General features: G+C 33.7%; 3 protein-coding genes across 3 annotated transcripts in view; 2 read left to right on the forward strand and 1 right to left on the reverse strand.

Annotated features, from left to right (window-relative positions):
* Positions 1-443: 443 nt before the first annotated feature.
* On the forward strand, positions 444-3,186 carry LOC140984926 (uncharacterized). The gene is made up of 5 exons (XM_073452624.1): positions 444-555; positions 1,882-1,941; positions 2,099-2,182; positions 2,279-2,457; positions 2,911-3,186. Exons 1-5 carry the CDS (start codon positions 534-536, stop codon positions 3,007-3,009), a joined length of 444 nt encoding a protein of 147 aa, XP_073308725.1. The 5' UTR covers positions 444-533; the 3' UTR covers positions 3,010-3,186.
* A 1,606-nt stretch (positions 3,187-4,792) lies between these two features.
* Positions 4,793-8,506, reverse strand: LOC140984096 (gamma-glutamyl peptidase 5-like). The gene is made up of 4 exons (XM_073451279.1): positions 8,093-8,506; positions 5,608-5,757; positions 5,366-5,533; positions 4,793-5,087 (listed from the first exon to the last, which is right to left on the reverse strand). The coding sequence occupies exons 1-4, from the start codon at positions 8,399-8,401 to the stop codon at positions 4,986-4,988; spliced, it is 729 nt and encodes a 242-aa protein (XP_073307380.1). The 5' UTR covers positions 8,402-8,506; the 3' UTR covers positions 4,793-4,985.
* A 5,490-nt stretch (positions 8,507-13,996) lies between these two features.
* Positions 13,997-18,630, forward strand: part of LOC140984804 (probable pectin methylesterase CGR3) — a 72,426-nt gene continuing 67,792 nt past the window's right edge. Inside the window, exon 1 of the mRNA XM_073452438.1 lies at positions 13,997-14,006. The gene's annotated coding sequence lies outside the window, so the exon portion shown is untranslated. The remainder of the gene's footprint in view (positions 14,007-18,630) is intronic.

Below are 18,630 nucleotides of genomic sequence, written 5' to 3' on the forward strand. Positions count from 1 at the left end.
TATTTTTAGGTATTTTCATATACAAATTTTATTGAAATCTTTGACAAAAAAAAATTATAAAGCTTTCAAATTAAATCCAAAAGAGTATATCCTCGTATATTCCAAATTAAACCCAAACCTAGTAATTGGGCTCCATCTTGGGCTTGTGTGAGATTGTATTGGGTTTTTTTTAATTTAAAAAATAAATTATAGTTTTTAAAAATTAAATAGCTATATAAATATTTTTTCAATTTAAACTTAAAACTTTTCCAACATGAAATTTATTATATTGAAAACTCAATTACGAGATAAAAATCAAATAGAACCTTCCCGAATGTGCGAGGAGATATGCTGTTGGGCTGTTTTGACAAGTTACACCAAAGCAAGAGTACTAACCAATAACAGTGCGACACGTCATATTTGGCGAAAAATCTCTCGCTCCTCGTCCACAATTGTTCGTGTATATATATATATATATAAAAGGAGGTTTCGTGACCGCCAATCCTCATTTTCTCTCCTAGGTTTTCTACGTCGCCGTTTGCTCGAAATCAAACATGCCTCGCCGTAGCTCCGGTGGTAAGTCGGTTGCTTAATTTCTTCATTTTTTTAGTGATATTATGCTATATTGGTTTGGAATTTGCTATGATTTATTTCTACCAAGGATTTTTTTAGTTTTCGTTTCCTGCTGCATTATAGTACGTGTTTATCTTCTTCTTTTTTATGTTTATAGAAATTTTCAAGCTTGAGTTGGATTTACAGTCTTAATCGCTAGAGATGTTATGTAATCTTTGTTTGTGAAATGCCAATTTTTCTGGTACTAAGTTTCTGTTTTGTTGTGGCGCTTTAGATGCGATCAGTTTGATTAATTTTTTTAAAACTAAATATTTATATTGGAGAATTGCGACTGCAGCTTCTCTGGAAGCTCGACTGAGTTTTGTTGTTATTTTTCCTTCACTATGATCATTCTGCTTTCATGTGTTCAATCTTTATGGAAGGAAAAACATTCTTAGTCTATGGTATAGTTATTACTTATTAGAGGCGTGTGGCCTGCTAAGATGTGCAGTGCGGAGCATAGGTGCAACGCCGTAGACATGGAACGCCCTTTATCAGAATCTATATGTATACTATTGGTCATTTTAAAGGATGAACAAAAACACCACTTATTTTAATCCAATAAAAATTATTTTAAGAACCTATTTTATTAAATTTTAAAAATAATTAAATGATTTTTTTATCATAATCAATAACTTAAATGTAGTAAAAAGAAATAATCAATAGCTTAAATATTTTAAAAATGATAACTAATTATGTTAAAATATGTGCGCGCAGCCGCAGATCATCTTGTGAGTCTAATAAAATATAATCTATTGTTAACTTTACAAACTATTGACCTGAAATAAATCATATGTTCAGGAACCCATATGTGGAAATGAATTATCATCATCATATATTTTATCTTGGATTCACTATCTTTATTCTCAGTGCCTACTTAAAAGATTCCTTCATAACTTTAAAGTGCATGAAAGCTTATACTTTATGGCCAAATTGCATACTTTGTTGGAGGGGCTATGCATTGGTTGTGACTGGGCTCAAATGCTGAGCCTCGCTGTAGCTTGAGCCTATGCGGTACATGCATTACGAGCACACGTTATATGAGCTACTGATGACTGTAGTTTGTTGTATACTTGCTTTCCTCTGTTGTCTTGGAGTCTTGAAGTTTTTTTTAATATGGAGTCTTGAAGCTTTTAATTATTTATTTATTTATTTGTTAGCCAACAAGTTGCTGAAGTAATGCTTTGTTTTTGTGGCTTTACTATTGGGTTTCAACTGTTACAGTTAAAATGTAGCAATCATGGATTCTCGATTCATTATCTGATGTTATGTATGATCGACTTCTCACAGGAAGATCTGCACGTCCAGCTCCTCGCCCTGCAGCTGCACGGAATCCCCCACCTCAACCAGGTATCTATGTGTTGTGATTTAATGAAATTCACGCGCTTTCCTCGCAACTAAAAGAACTGAATTATTGTTGAGCATGTCAAGTTCTTGTTACCCAACCTCAAGGTTGTGCATATTTATTTGAACTTGGAGGTAATAATATAGCTTGTCATATGCACAGTAAATCATGCTCCCCCTCCCGCCCCCCTCCAAAGCAGCTCTGGTGGATCTATGCTTGGAAACATTGGGTCAACCATAGGCCAAGGTACTTGGAAATTATCTGAAGTTTAGACATATGATCTGAATACTCTTGGAATTGGAAGAGAGAGACGATATTTCTACTTTCTTTCTATTTGTGTAGGAATGGCATTTGGAACCGGAAGTGCAGTTGCTCACAGAGCTGTGGATGCTGTTATGGGTCCTCGTACAATTCAACACGAGACAGTTGTCTCGCAAGCTGCTGCTGCTGCACCAGTACCAATCTCAGCTAGTTTGGGTGGTTCTGATGCTTGTGGTGTGCATTCCAAGGCATTCCAAGACGTAAGTACAATGAGGAACTTTATTTTAGTGTATTAACGAGCCCATGATGCTTATAAAAGTTGGATTGGCTAGTAGCTCGATTATAAAACCTTCACATGGTGTTCCATCAACTGATTGAAAATATATCGGTCTAATTGTTAGAAAAGTCAATATTTCATCTCAAAAGATGTATCTTTGCTTGGACGGTATCTGAAATAGATATTGCAAAGTGCTTTTGAATTTATGTCCGGATTGTTAAAACCTATTTCTAAATCTCTTGTGTTAGATTGATGATAGCTAAACCAAATCTTAATTTGTTGGACTCAAATGTTCTCCGAGCTTTGATAATTCTCGACGTTTCTTTTCATTCAGTTGATGAATGTGTAGATGACGATCTGTGCTTACCTTGTCATTTAAAAGAAAGTTCTCCTGATGATGAGTGCAAGTGTGTGACATCTCTCTTTTCTTTTCCAGTGTCTGAATAGCTATGGAAATGACATCAGCAAGTGTCAGTTCTACATGGATATGCTGGCTGAATGCAGGAGAAACTCCGGTTCTGTGATGGGTTCTTAAGTGTAACGCTCCTGCTCGGATTCATCATTGCTGCTTGAATTGCTATATTTATTGCTATGAATCTATTGTGACAAATTTTCCATCAGATGCTGTTGAACTTGACATAACTCGACGTAAATAATGCTTTGAGAGCAAATCTGGTGGAATCAAATTTATCTTGCGCGTGCAATTTGGATATTCAGTTTCGTCTTTCCTTCAAATTTGTTGGCTGTGTATCTTGTCTTCAAATTTCTATGTCTGCAACTTGTCTAATTTATTTTTAGCTTTTGATAGGGTAGAAGTCACGACTTTTTTATTCTCCGCAAATTAAATTTTATAAAAAAATATTTAATGTTCACTCAGTGATAAAAGAGGTAGGGGTGTAGAAATAGTCGAGCAATTTCAAAAAAAAAATCTCAATTGTGTTGAACTTTCCATTTTTGGAATGGAATAAGATCATTATCAAACCTTATTTCATGATATTTACATTGTGTCTATTATCAGTTATTTCTTCTGAGTTGAGATCGATTGGAGATAACATAGTCATCGTAAAGTCTGAGACAATCCAGAAAACAATTGATCATCATGTGATCAACTTTGCAAGACTTTTAGTCCCATGAACCTGACAGTTTGCGAGTTTCATCCGAAACTGGAGAGGGAAAGGACACCCTTTCTCGTTAATTTCTACCTTGTTTGGCAAATAAATTTGTGGTTTTCAATATTATTATACCTTTCCGTGTAAATTTTTGAAATTGCCTATAACAATAAATGAGTCGAGGACCATTTCTTATCTTCATTTTCGAAGCAAGAATCACTCTTGACGTAATAAGAATGAAATATTATTTCGATGTAATGAACCTTTACACAAGTATGTGAGACATTAATGTCTTTATTAATTACATCTGGAATTGTACTTTCCATTTTGAGAATTTTAATTAATTAATTTCGAGGTGAATTACTTCTATCAAAGATTATAATAATGTATGAAGTATTAATAACTTAAAATGAGACAAGAAAAAAAAACGTGTTGAAATAATATTCAATTTGGTATGCGTTGAAGAAAGGCAGGCACTCGAGTGCTGAATTCCCGGAAAATTGTTTAAAATATTCAAGAAGCCAATTCAAACTAAATACTATTAATAAAAACTATACTATAGTAAACCAATTTCATTTTTATGAAACAAATCTTTAATTCAAATTAATTCATGAAGAATATTATATTTTATGTTAAATATATTATTTTTAATGACAAATATGGATCACACTAACATCTCGTGAAACGATACCCAATACTATTATAGTAGGTATCTTGTGAGACGGTCTCACGAATTTTTATATTTGAGACGGGTCAACCCTGCCGATATTCACAATAAAAAAGTAATACTCTTAGCATAAAAAGTAATACTTTTTCATGAATGACTCAAATAAGAGATCCGTCTCACAAAATACGACCCGTGAGACCGTCACACATAAGTTTTTACCATACTATTATATTTACTTTGAAAGGTCGCGGTCTTGAAGTAGCAAATTTGGTCAGATAACAACAGAACTGGACGCTTGGGTTCTGGCATCACATGTATCATATATAGGCAAAAACTTGTGTGAGACGGTCTCACGGGTCGTATTTGTGAGACGGATCTCTTATTTGGGTCATCCATGAAAAAGTATTACTTTTTATGCTAAGAGTATTACTTTTTACTTTGAATATGGGTAGGGTTGACCCGTCTCACGGATTTTGTGAGACGGTCTTATATGAGACTCACTCTCATGTATAAGAATTTGAATAAAATAGAAGAAAGAGACATTTAATGGAACATAATTATTAAATTGATTAGCCCAATTTAAGCAAATACAATGCTTCATTATGATGACATCCGATGATGTCTTTAATTTATAACTCAATTCCCCAGATGTTAATGGAGCCCCAACTAGTCAATTCTCTTCCCAAATTGCCCCAATTAACCTCTCTATTCACAATTACAGCTCTTGGGTTTCTATCACAATCTCCCTTTCAGGAAGCTTAGGCACACTTTCTTCCACGCCTCCCTGTCTGGTTCACCAGCCTGTAACCTAGACTTGGCCTCTTCAACAAGAGCCTCCTGCACATTTACCAGTGAATAAATTGTTAGAATGAAAGCACGGAAAAATAAAAGTAACGTTTACCGCAGTCAGTTCTAGCTAACTTTTAATTTCCTGTCTCATTATAGGCTTCACATTTTCAAGAGGGATCCAAAATATAAACCTGTATATTAGATGGGGGAACCTTTCTCATCAGTTATTCCGTGTCAGAACATCGATACACGAGATCTAGAACCGGCTAAATATACTGCCTTGATTCGATCACTCTTCTTTAAATTTTAGGGATATAATCAAGTACCTCGATGAGCTTGTGATCGAGAAGGCGATCAATTATGTGTAAAACGATGTCTTTAGTGTACTCCGGATGGCCTTGGATTCCCATAATGTGATTGCCATACCTAAACATCTCAACTCCGGTCTTGTTTGACCAAGCTAGGACCTCAGCTTTTGGAGGGATTTCCCATACCTGGATAATCCCATGTTAATTATAATTTGTACGAAGTTGATCAGAATAAAGAAGCAGTTTTTCTTGATCCAAACCTCATCCCTGTGGAACTCAATGATAGAGAGGGAAGCAGGGATTTTCAGAGAAGTTAATATTTGTGATGGCAAGAACTCAACTTCCCTAATACCAATGTCCCATCCTGTGGTCGCTCGGCCCGTCTTTCCACCAAGTGCTCGTCCCAAAATCTAATAATACAGAAGAAAAAATACATTACGTGTATATACAAAAACATGTACAAAGCAAGCTTAAGGTTTGATTTGGATATTATCAAATTCTTGAATTTCCATGATGGAAAATTATGTCTGCTAATATCTACTACTAAAAATTAAAATAAGTATACTAATTTACTATACTATTGTGTTCTTTAAGGAGTTGTAAAGGCATAGCAATTATACTCAACGCAGACCCCACAAAATTTAGAAGTCAAAAATTCAAGAAAATAATTGTGACTTATTTAAAATCATTTGGACCATTTGATATTTTATGGGACGGACACCCTTATATGGCCACTATGAAAACCATAATTGCTATTCACACGAAACAAGTCAAATCCTACTGCGAGTGATGTGCAACACTGATACATAAAGATTTCTTGAAGCTTAAAGCATGTGTGATAAGACTGGGAACAAATTTATAAACGTTTTGATGAAAAAAATAAAATAAGATGTGAATTCATTTTTCAAAGCAATCAAACTCACCATATAAACTTTCTTTCCTAGGTATGCCGGCAAAAAATAAAACCTATAAACTTTCTTTTCATGTTATTTTTAATTAACATTTTATAAATATATCATCTTAACTAAAGACTAAAATCGTCCCGTAAACGCAAGCACAATTGCTAGTTAGGATAATTATCTAGGAAGTCATCTTAGTGGCTGAATTAAAAAATCTAGAACAACTTCAAATATAAAAGCACAAATCTAGAACAACTTCAAATATAAAAGCACAGACGGATACATTTTTATCCCATATATATATGTATCAGAAAAGCATGATCAGTTATAAAAACATTAAAAGGTTTTGCCAACTATCTCCGAGCTGGACACGAGAGTAAATAACTTAGTTCCTTTTGGTATCGGAACTTACATCATCAAGACTAAACAATAATTTAACGGTAAAATATAGAGAAAAGTGTGAAAAGATAATGTGAAAGAGGTGTAACAAGTTTCTTGTTTTATACTGCCTTTTGAAACCAAACAAAATTTATCAAAGGGAATATTCAGAATCTTGGCATCAATTATGCCACCAAAGACATTACTAGCTACTTTGAAATAAATTTTGAATAATTTGGTTGAATTTGTTATATGTTTGTTCATTCATAAGAAGCAAAGAACCCTCTAGGCTTTCTAAAAGAACGTATTGCAAAAATGTCCAAATCCAAATCATATACAAGTACACAACTCCATCTCAGATACCAAACATAAAAGTTTTTGAAATTTTCTATTTATCAAAAAGCTTTAACATTTAGAACTATAAAGTAATCTAAGTTGGGTGCTTTTCCGGCTGATTGAATTGAATTTTAATGTGACCTTTCCAACCTCCAACCACAACGAGTCGACAAATTCTAGCCTTTAATTAAAATTTTAGGTCACAATTAGGTTTCCATGTAAAATGTGACATCTGCATTTGCAATTCAACTTATATTTTAATTAAAGATAGGCCCCGTAAAGTTGACTTTCTTTTTCTCAAAAAAAGGTTTAAACTTGGCATGCAATACATTTATTCAGTAGCTAGAAAATCAATTCCCCACTAATCAAAAGAAATTTAGCGAGGCCGCGTCGCGGCAACAGAATGGCAATGTGGTGAGGAAGGCTTGTTTTCTACGTTAATTTCATAATAAAATCCGGAGTGATTGATGAGTGTATACACCAATTATTTCTTTAAAAAAGCACTATTATTATCATAGAAGATGTAATAAAAATATTGTAATATACACTATTTAAATCCATAAATTTATTATTGTCGTAAATCTTCAAAATATCTAGTAGAAATATTTTTTCAAAGAACAATCTTATAAATTTTCTGAATATAAAAAAAAGTGGAGAAATGAGTGAGAACTAAGCGAAGACACGTGCAGCTGACATGAACCTGAAAAGAAAGGACAGTTGTGCAAAAACAAACACGAACTGCAAGAAACATCAAACTTTAACAATATCGAAAACAAAAAAATCATTATCAATTCATGTTGAATTTTTCCACAACATTTTTAAAAAAATAATAATAAGAATATTACTAACTTTATGCAAGTAAAATATATTTTAATGATCACAAAATTGAGATGGATGAGTTGACCTCATTTAGCATAAATTTAATCTAAATATGAAACTCAAAAAAATAAATTTTCAATTAAAATTAGTAACAAAAAAAATTCTCAGTGATTAGGGGATACTCAAAACTCTACTAGTTGGCGCGCTAAAACAAGAGGCAAGTAGGATGGCAGAAAACGCGCCGAACTCTGAGTTGTCAATGGAAGGCAACGAAAAAAAGAAGAAATAAATAAATTAATTAAAAAATAACAACCTGGTGGCCGAAGCAAATCCCGAGGACCTTCTTCTTCATGGCGTCCAATTTATTCAGCAGAATCACGAGTTTGCAGATCCAGATGTCGCTCCCGTGCGCGTCATTGCAACTTCCGGTGATCACGAAGCCTTCGTAATCTCCGATATCATCGTCCGTCGGGAACTCGCCCTTGGCCACCCTGAACAGGTCCCACACCTCCCCCTCTTCCCGCAGCATTCTCACGAAAACCCCGTAATAACCGCCGTACACATTCTTCACGTAGTCTGAATCGTCCGCGCACAGAAGGACGGCGAACTTCTGGCCTCCCATTTCCCTCTCCTCTCTTTGTATCTATATATATGTATGTATATGTAGAGAGAGAAAGGGGGGGGATCGTGGGGGAAGAGCAGAGAGGGGATCTTGTTGAAATTTGGTTGGAACGAAATCAAACGACGACAGCCGCTTTCTTATGAAGGGGCCTGCGTGAGTGAATTTACGGTTCTGTCCTTGAAGGTCAATTGACTGAATTGCTCGTTACTCAATTGGCTTATTAAATCTTAAGCAAGGAGATTATAGTAAATTCAAAAGGAATGGTTTTCCAAACGAACCCGAGCCCACACTGGAAGGCAATCCAGGTCAATTAATCAATCAAGTGGAAATCAGTCATGCATGATAAGATAATTTTTTATGCCTCATTAAAAATGTTAGTTAGAAGGGTTATCACAAGGGAAGAAAACATTTCAGAGTAAATGAGTTTATGGAATAAAGTAGAAGTATGACAATATCAATCACTATAAAGCAAGATTGACGGTTAAATGTTTTCGGCATAAAGAAAGTTGTTTACACTTAGATTTTTTCTCCGATTGTTAAAATAACCATAATCAGAACTATTCTTAGGTTAATGACGCGATATAATCTGCATCTTCAGTAGATGAATGTAAAAACCGTCTTTCTTCGTAGTTATTTGGAAGAAGAAATTTACATGCAACAACTATAAGGTTTTGATATAAAAAGAAAGGAGAAAATAGTCTGTAAGCTTCAAAAGAATATGTATGACTTGAAACAGACGTCTATATACTGGTATAAAAAGCTTGACATATTTTTTAATTTTATGAGATGGTCTGCAGATCACTGTTAGATAAAAAAAAAAATTTGATATGTCTTATATCATTTTTACTATTCCATATTGATGATATGTTAATTGTTGAAGCTAGTATACTGGAGATTGACAAGTTGAAAAAGAAAATGAGCGACGATTTTGTGATGAATGATTTGGTTTATGTAAAACAAACCACCAATGCAAGATGAGAACTATTAATGACAAAAAGGTCCTAAAGTTGTCTCAAAGATAAATCAGAAGATGATTGTTTAAATATAACAACAAAGACGCCAATCAATACATAATAAAATTGTTTAGGAATAGATTCGATTTCTATGTGTGGTTTTAGGTGAAAACTGAAATTTCACAAAGAACATTTAGATCTAATTAAATTCAATATAATTATGAATAATTAGACTGTTAGGCTTATTAACTCGAGGAATCGTTTAATAAATAAAATAGGGTATTTCACCTTGATTGTGCAAGAATTTAATAATAATTAGATTTTAACACGTGCCGACATAGTTTGCTTGATAGAGTTTTTCCCAATCAAAATCATCTAATTTACTATTACTTGACCTAATCCGCTTGCTGTAGTTTTTCTCAACTGCAATTGTCGGTCAAATTTTTGGCATCGTTTTCGGGGACTAATTTATTTAATATTAAAATAAATTTCTTGCTTGAAACTAGATTTTTTTTAAAAAAAACATTTATTTTTTTATTTCTTTTTTTTTACTTTTTTTTTCTTGTGAAGTACTTTAAGATGGATCATCGGAAAATATTCACTAATTTTGCACAATAATACTCGTAACCACTTTATGTTGCTTGGAGGAGATTTAATGATTTGACAAACAAATGCCTGTATCATGATTTGTCAAAACATAATCTTATTCAAATTTTATATATTGATTTGGATTTTGAAACAAGAAGTTGGGTAAATTAATTGAGTTTTGGAAATTTGTGGTCACATGTTTAACATAGATTACGACAGTGCGATTCACTTGTTGAATGATATGACAGATTTCTACTATCACTGACATTGTGATCTTTCACTTCAGAGTTGGAGTCACCAATATCATCCAGGTCAATTCTACAGCCCAAATTCTGAGAACCAACCTTTTGAGCATTAAAAAAACATTGTAGTGCACATCTAGATGAAATTGCGACCTAGTTGGAAAACATGGTGAATAATCAAACAGAGATAAATAAGAAGTTTTTAGAAAGTCATGCAAACTCTATGTGTTTTCTGGATGAGCAAATTGAGCTTCTTATGCAACAAGTGTCTGAGATCCACCAAGAGAATGAAGCGATTTTTGCCCAACAATTAGTGACCAATCATGTGTGGCTAAACAATGACAACTCAAATAACTAAAGTTGGAAGAGTGATTCAAATCATGCAGAAACTTCACTTGAATCTTGAGCTGGATAAAGAAGAATTTTTCGAGGAATCTCAATGTGAAGATGAGCCAACGACGAAGTTGGAGGATGAAAAGGGACACAAGATAAAAGATTTGAACTCATATATAGTCCTAACATATATTCCACCAGCAAATCCTTTATTTCCACCAACTCCACAATGTTACATCATCTACGAGGTTCATTCTAGATTAGATTGTTTTTCCCTATTAATCAGTTCATGTCGAGTGTTGGTGGAACGACAAGATTGCAATGTCAATATTATGTCAAGTTTGAGGGCATACATAAACAAGTCTCATATGTAATAATGTAATATACTTACTAAGGGCTCAAGCCGCTCCTTGATAATTGTTTTTCCATAGTCAAGCTATAGACAATAAATTTAGCGTTTATTGGGAGACAACGGTGTTTTTTTTTGCTTCTACTTTTGAAGTGTTTTTCATTCTATTATTTTATTTTATTTTATTTTATATGTGTTGAATTCTCAGCAATAATTTGTCTTGTATCCCAAGAAATTTTCATCATAAAGGATTATCACTTGAGGATTTCTGGCACAATCATTCCCAAATAATATCATTCAAGACTACGACAGTGTTAGGGAATTGTTTTTACTTTTTATTTTTTTTTCTCGTTTTATTTTATTACTGCATGACATTGAGGACATTGTTGATCTTTAAAATGTGGAGGGATTGATTGTTTTGTTTCACATCACAACACTTAGCATGTTCTTTAATGTTTAATCTTCGAGCATGAAAGTTTTTTTTTTCTAGCTATATTTTGAGACATTGCACTTGAGATTACATGATATACTAATAGACTTGTTGGATTTTGTTGTCACTCAAGAGATTGCATCTTGTCTGTAATTGATTGAGATGAATTATAGTTGTTCTCATATGGATTTTACTATATTTCTTTGGCATGTTACAATTTGCAATGAAGTAACCCTTCTTTCCACAATTAAAACAAGCTTGATTATGATCAATTTGATCATTTTTACAATAATAATTAAACTTTAATTGATTTTTTATCATAAAATTTTCAAATTTCTTGACAAATAAAAACATAATATCATTGTTTATCTGATCGACAGATTTTCTGCAGGAAGATTATTCACAGGCGGTTGGAGTGAGAGTTGTGGCGGCTAGGGCTTTTGTGGGTTGAGGAGTGGAAGGCTCATCTTCTGTCTAGATCCCTAACTCGAATTTATATGCTTTTAAATTTGCAAATAGATAATGAAACTCAAGTTAGTTGATATCCTTAGACTATCTCATTATCATCGTCTTTACATCTATCTCATTACCTTCAAGGCAAGTTCAAGGTTAAAGCATTTTTTTCAAAGTGAAACAAGTTCAATTATATGTTAAATTGCTTATCAAACTCATTTAAGAATCTAGCGGGCTTCAGATTTGCATTGTCAAATTTTTGAATTGTCACGGTCAGCTTGTTCTTCTTTATTTGATTATTTTCCTCGTGAAGTTGGGTCAACTTTTCTCAAATTTATTCGGCAGTAGAACAAGTCTTGATCTTGCTAAACATGTTCTTGTCAAGGTTCTTTTAGATAATGTTTTTGGTCACGTTGTCTAGATTAGCTTTCTTTTTATCCTTAGGGGTCCACTCTGACTGATGCTTTTCTACAAGCTGTGGTTGCCTTTGAGGATCTTCATCGGGTTTTCCATGATGACATACCAAATGTCATCATCTTATGCGGCTAGATTTGCCTGCATAAGTATTTTTCAATTTTCATATTCTTTTTGAAAAACATATAAATTTTGTTAAATGATTTCATTTGAATATGTGAATATCAGAGTTCAAGAAAATTTCACTATATACCAATTGTTGGTATCGAAAAAGAATTTAAAGGAAATTATTGCACTTTTTTAATTTTTTTTACAAAAATTGAGCTGGCTTTAACAGTTAGTAACTGTTAAAATCATTTCTTGAATGCCTAAACTTAATTAGATCACTAAAATAAATTTGAGTGTGCTAATAGTCTGATTAGACTAGTGATGTACTATATTTAATGCAAGGAATCAATTAACACATCAGCTAGATAAATAAATGCTGAATTAAGTGCGTAATTTAAATGGATAATATTTTGTGGATGTTCGGAGATAACAACTCATACATTACATCTTCTTCCACTTAGGAAAGAATTCAATAAAAGACTTTGATTTATGCAATATTTATACAAATTCACTTCGACTAGGATTTATCATATTGGCTAATTTGAAACTCTTAGTAATAAATCAACACAACTAGTTCTGGCTTGTTTAAGAACCATCTGTTCATAAAAATAAAAAATAAAAAGAAAAACTTTCCAATGAAAAGCTTTGAACTGCTAGAGTCAGTAGGATAACACAAGTTGATCATTAATAATATGATATGAACAAATAGGTGTGTGCTAGTTGAGCGGCTTGATATAGGACAATAAGTGTGCTCGTGATCTTGTATAATACTAATTGTAAAAGTTTAAATCTTGTATTCGTCTTGTTGTTATGTGCATTTGAAATTTTGAATCTGCATATTTAAACCCAAAATTTTTCAACGGTCGGAAACGTTTCAATGGTCATATGTATTATTTTCCATCATATTGTCATCGTCAACTTCTCTTCATCGTATATTGCATTTAATGTTTCTTTACTTTTTACCGCTTCAGCTCTTTTAGCTTCTAAAAAGTTGTTAAACTTTTGACATTTAAGAAACATTCATGTTAATCAGTACTTCATAGGATACTGTTATTGATAAAACAGTCCGGTTAGAGTGTGGTTAGAGTTTGAATGGTATGACTCCGAACACTTCTTTGGTAAAACAGTCCGGTTAGCGACAAATTCAATAGATGATCTTTTGATGATGTCTGCAACTTGAACTACTCATAAAACTATAAATGGTTTGACTTGTCCAACGGCTAGAGTCCTGTAATTATATGAAAATAACAACTGAACCAGCAACAACTCGATATTGTTTTTCCATGGCCAAAACTTAGGGTAATTTTGTTAGAGTAGGTGCCCGACAAGCCAACTTGTGGCTGGGGTTTTTTATTGACTCTAATATAAAACAATCTTTATTTTAATAATATTTTACGATTTCATTTGATTATGGCATTATACTTTATCTGTATACCCATGCAAGCTGCATAGATAAAGTCCTTGAATATACAATAGGTACCATGAGGTCTGCGTCGCAACGTAAGATCATGAAACTCATTAGGAAGTGTACCGTATATTCTAAATAGGTTCCTAGTCGAATCAGCCGCCTAAAACAAGGATAAAGGTCGCTCGAGCTCGAGACTAGCATCTGTGGTGTAAACGCCATGTTTCATTGGCAAGGGCATGGAGATGTCCATTCACACAGATGGGTGATCATGTGATGATGCACTGAACAACCCTCCCGCGGACTGTCCAAGTGGTTCTCACTTATCGAGTGGAATAGTCCGCAGTTATGGTTGTACACCATTAGTCCTTTGACCCGGGACAATGTAGGGGGTATACGTACTAGCATGCACTTTGTTCCGTTTACCGACTCCATTGAGGGTCATCAGGTGGCGAGGTTGGGTGTAGTTTCGAAATACATAGGAGCAAATACATTGTAGTCGGGGATTCATCGTTCGCCTACGGGTGAAGATATCCTATGTGATCTGATGAGTTAATAGTGCAAGGAGTCTCTGGCCAGAGCAAGAAATGTGCTTTAGGAAAAGGTGTTTTCCTAGTTGTACATACCATGCCACTATTCATACTCAAAGATAAATCACATCGTTATCGGATTCATATGCAACTCTCGATATACCAATGGTTGCAGATTCGATCGGGATATATGTGTTGAAGGGATCATACTGTACGCTAACCATGACTAAAGGTTCTTGTAGGCACTATCAGTGATACCTAGGGGATCATGGAGCGATGCTACTAGACGCTCTTACCATGATCCGATGGGTGCAATCAAAAATGAGTTCTGACATTCTTGATCAAGGAGTTGATGAAAAGAATGGGGTTAACTAGGGTAAACCCGAATAAGAATAAATGTTATTCTGAATCACATGGAGTTGTGAACCCACGGCTAGCTGTATCCCTGAACCATTGAGGGTCACACAAGTATCGGATTCTGTGTTCTCGTTGAGATAGTCAAATTTCAAGGAGTTGGAATTTGGCGACTATAGTTTGATGGAGATCAAACATGAAGCTTATAAAGGAGTTTATGAGCTGATTCCATAGGATGGAAGAAGTGGAAGTTAGCATGATTGCTAAATAAGGAAGGAGAGTGGAACTGCCTGTTTTGTGAAGGAGTTCACTAAAACTGGCAGCTGCCCAATATGGTAAGTGAAAATTTGGATCTTCGAAATTTTCAATTTTCATTATATGAACAAGATTTGTATCCTTGACATATCGGCGCTCTCGGATCGTCGATCGGGGTTATAATGAGTTCGAAATCATTTATTTAGTGAATTGAGAATTTACTAATTAAATTGTGGTGCTAGTAGTAGTGACTACTAACATGAACAAATTCTCATAAATATTCTAGAGGAGTCTAGAGTTAAATTAATCAAGGATTAAATTTATAAATTAAATAATGGTTATTTAATTTTATATACATATACATGTATATATTTTATATGTTGATATAAAATAAGTGTATATGATATTATTATATAATGTATTATTAAAGGTTAATAAATACATTATATATTAATAATATGAGAATTTAAATATAATGAAATTATTAGAGTCCTTGTGGGAGAAGGACTCCTAATTAGATTAGGAGTCTCACTCTATAAATACACCATTAGGGCTCATTGTTGAATGATGAATAATTTTTCACACAAAATATAAGAAAATTCCTTCATTTTCTTCACATAACACACGGCCACATCATGTTTTTTATGGAAGAAAAATTTTGGTCAAAAGCAAATATGACTTGCTTAATTATGGATTGAGAATCTATAATTTTGGTTAATGATTTATTAAGAAAAATTAGCATAAAAACATGATTTTGAATCATGTAGGTCTCGGCCAAAAATCAATTGAATGAAAAGGTTTCGGCCAATTTTTCTCCTTCCACCGCCGCGCCGCTTCATATCCGGATTTTAGAAATTCGGAGGCTACAGTCTCAACGCACAAATCGTTTGTGATTTCTAGTGCAATCCAAGCGAGGAACATAGTTTCTGATCGTGGACCTAATTAGGCGATCAAAGGAGAAGAGCCGTTCGTAGGGATTTACAAGAAGGGCTATATCCGTTTAAACATCGGAATAGTTTGGAGTCAAGCGTAATAAACGCAAAGGTATAATTCTGAACGCCCTATGTATGTTTTGAACACACGACGCCCAAGAACAAAATTTTTAAACTTCCGCTGCGTCTTGGGTGCGAGAATGCCATAACCAACAAATTTAAACTTAACAATGTACATGGCAAAATGGTTATATTATTTTTTTTTACGAATATAAGTAAAAATGAAAATTTTGCCCTTTGCTGGATTGCTTGGGTATCTCGCACGCCTGTGTCTTCTTTCTCACAACGCTGCTCCAATTTTCTCTAGTAATTGCAGTGTAATTTTGCGGGTTGTTCTTTTTATGAACTTATCATATACCATACATTTTTAATGGGATTGAAGTTATAAATCGTAATGAATATTCAAATAGTAAAGTTTTGCAAATATCGATCGATTTTAAGCAGTGAAATTCTTGAAATATATGAATGTGTGCTGCCATTTTCCCCCTAGAAATTAGACTTGTTATGTATAGAATTTATATGGAGCAGAGTGACATAATTGTCTCCGAAGAAACATGACAACGAAAAAAATCTCTAACTAGTAGATATGTTGTGATATCATCTCATGAATAAAGTCAATCATGCTTATATTTAGAATAAAAATTAGTATTTTTAACATAAAAAATAATATATTTCATGAATGACTCAAATAGAATATATGTATCACAAAATTGACTCATAATACTATCTCACATTGTTGTTGTGATTATATAATAATTAAAAAAAAAAGAGTGATTATATAATAATTAAAAAAAATAAAGAATACAGATACCACAAGCCCATTATTGCAATGATAATAAAATTATATTTGATACCTTAAGGTTAGTATATCTAATTCATGATTCCTCCATAACACAAAAGACGCAACAGAGCATCCAAGTGCCTATACAAGAACAGTCTCGTGCGACAAGTTAAAATCAAGGCAGCGGGAGCTGTACAAAACATTTTCGAGAACATCCTCAATTTCTTCAAAACAACTCCTCAAATCTCCCTCAAATTCATCCCTTTCGTCGACATTGGAAAACCCGCACGATTTGAGCTGATGCTCGAGCATTTGCCTTTCGGATTCGTGGCTCCACACAAGATTTTGCAGTGATTGAATCACTTGTTGATCATGTATCTGCTTCTCTAAAGCTAGTCTTCGGTACTGATTCAACTCTAATTCGATCGAGTTCTTCTCGTTCTGAAGGCGTAAAATCATCGCCATTGCCTCGGCAGCAGCGGAGGCAAACGCAGCCCTTTCTTGTTCGAGTTCTGCGCGGGCTGCACTCACTCTCCGACGTTCAATTTTAATCAATATTTGTAACTCTGAAACATCCTCCGTTTCGACATCATTTTCGGCATTAAGCTCTTGATCAGAATCAGTTAAAATGTCAGATTTTTCGTCCCTTTTCTCCTCGGTTTCATCAATCAGCGGTACTTCCGGATCATCCTTCAAGAATTTCAGAATCACCCAATTCCCATCAAGAACATTTCTTAGACAAAATCCGTTCTTTAATCCACCGGATTTCACGGTCAGATCACGTAAAAGCTGAATCAAACTCCACGGGAACCAATCCGAATACAACAACTTCAACCCAAAACCAAACAGAAAAAACATGCCCAAACATTCATAAACCAGGGTGAATTTCTTCAACAACCAGACAGAATCCATCAAAATGAACTTCAGAAACCACTCGTGGAATCCAAGAACAGGGCCCGCGATTATGAAGGGGTAAAAACAAACATAAATCGGCATCAGGGAAACAACTTATTTGGTACTTAACACTGATACGTGCTAAAAATACAGTGATCTGTTCATTCTAGACATCCAAAATCCACAGGAAGAAGAGATATCGAGATGGACGATGTTCATGCGGAACAGAGAAACGAGGCCAAAAGATTGATAATCAGTGGCAGAAACGGGCCCGAATCGGAAAAGAGTGCAGCATGTGGATATTTTGACGATACTTTATTGTTCTATANGGAAATTTTAAAATGATATTTTAATTAGGAAGATACGCGTATATTTTTTTGAATTTTTTTTAAATTTTCAAGAAAGTTATGACTATTTATTTGTTGTAAATGCACGGGACGGAGTTGATATAATAACGTTTGTATATTTTTTTTTAAAGTCTTTATTGACATATAAAATTCTTTTAGTCTAGTCGTTAGAAATGTGTGTGTATCCGAGACGATGATGACCGGAAATAACAAAACAAATGTGAGCAGGGCGACAAAAGGTTTTCCAGGTATCGCTCCGAGGCTCGAGTCAGTTATGAAAATATGTGCGAGCAACTAATAGGAAAAATCAAATCGAGAAAATGTTACAATGTTTTTGTACTCGTTTTTTTAGTAAAATATGAAGTTTGAAATACATAATTTAATGATTTGAGTTGGAAATTTAAAATTCACATAATAAAAAGCAATTCAATTGACAATATTATTTAACTGAAGAAAACATAAATAAATGAAAAGGAAAACCTTTCAATAACTAACTAACTAACTAACTAACTAATTAATGATCATCAAGAGCTCTAATTTAGTCTATGGAATTATTGGACTCACACAATTAATAACGTGATGGGCTTAGACATTGGACTGTTATTTTTTAAATAATACTAAAGGTACAAAGAATATTATCGTTACAACGATATTTACAATCATTATATCTCGAGATTTTACTTTGATATCACGAGATTTTGTATTCAATATATAGTGAAATTTTGACAAATTGAATTTTTTGTGTTGTACAAATTGATGTACAAATATGGATGTACATGTAACATCACTCATATATATATT

The sequence above is a fragment of the Primulina huaijiensis genome, chromosome 9, assembly GCF_012295235.1.
Source record: "Primulina huaijiensis isolate GDHJ02 chromosome 9, ASM1229523v2, whole genome shotgun sequence".
Taxonomy (NCBI): domain Eukaryota; kingdom Viridiplantae; phylum Streptophyta; class Magnoliopsida; order Lamiales; family Gesneriaceae; genus Primulina; species Primulina huaijiensis.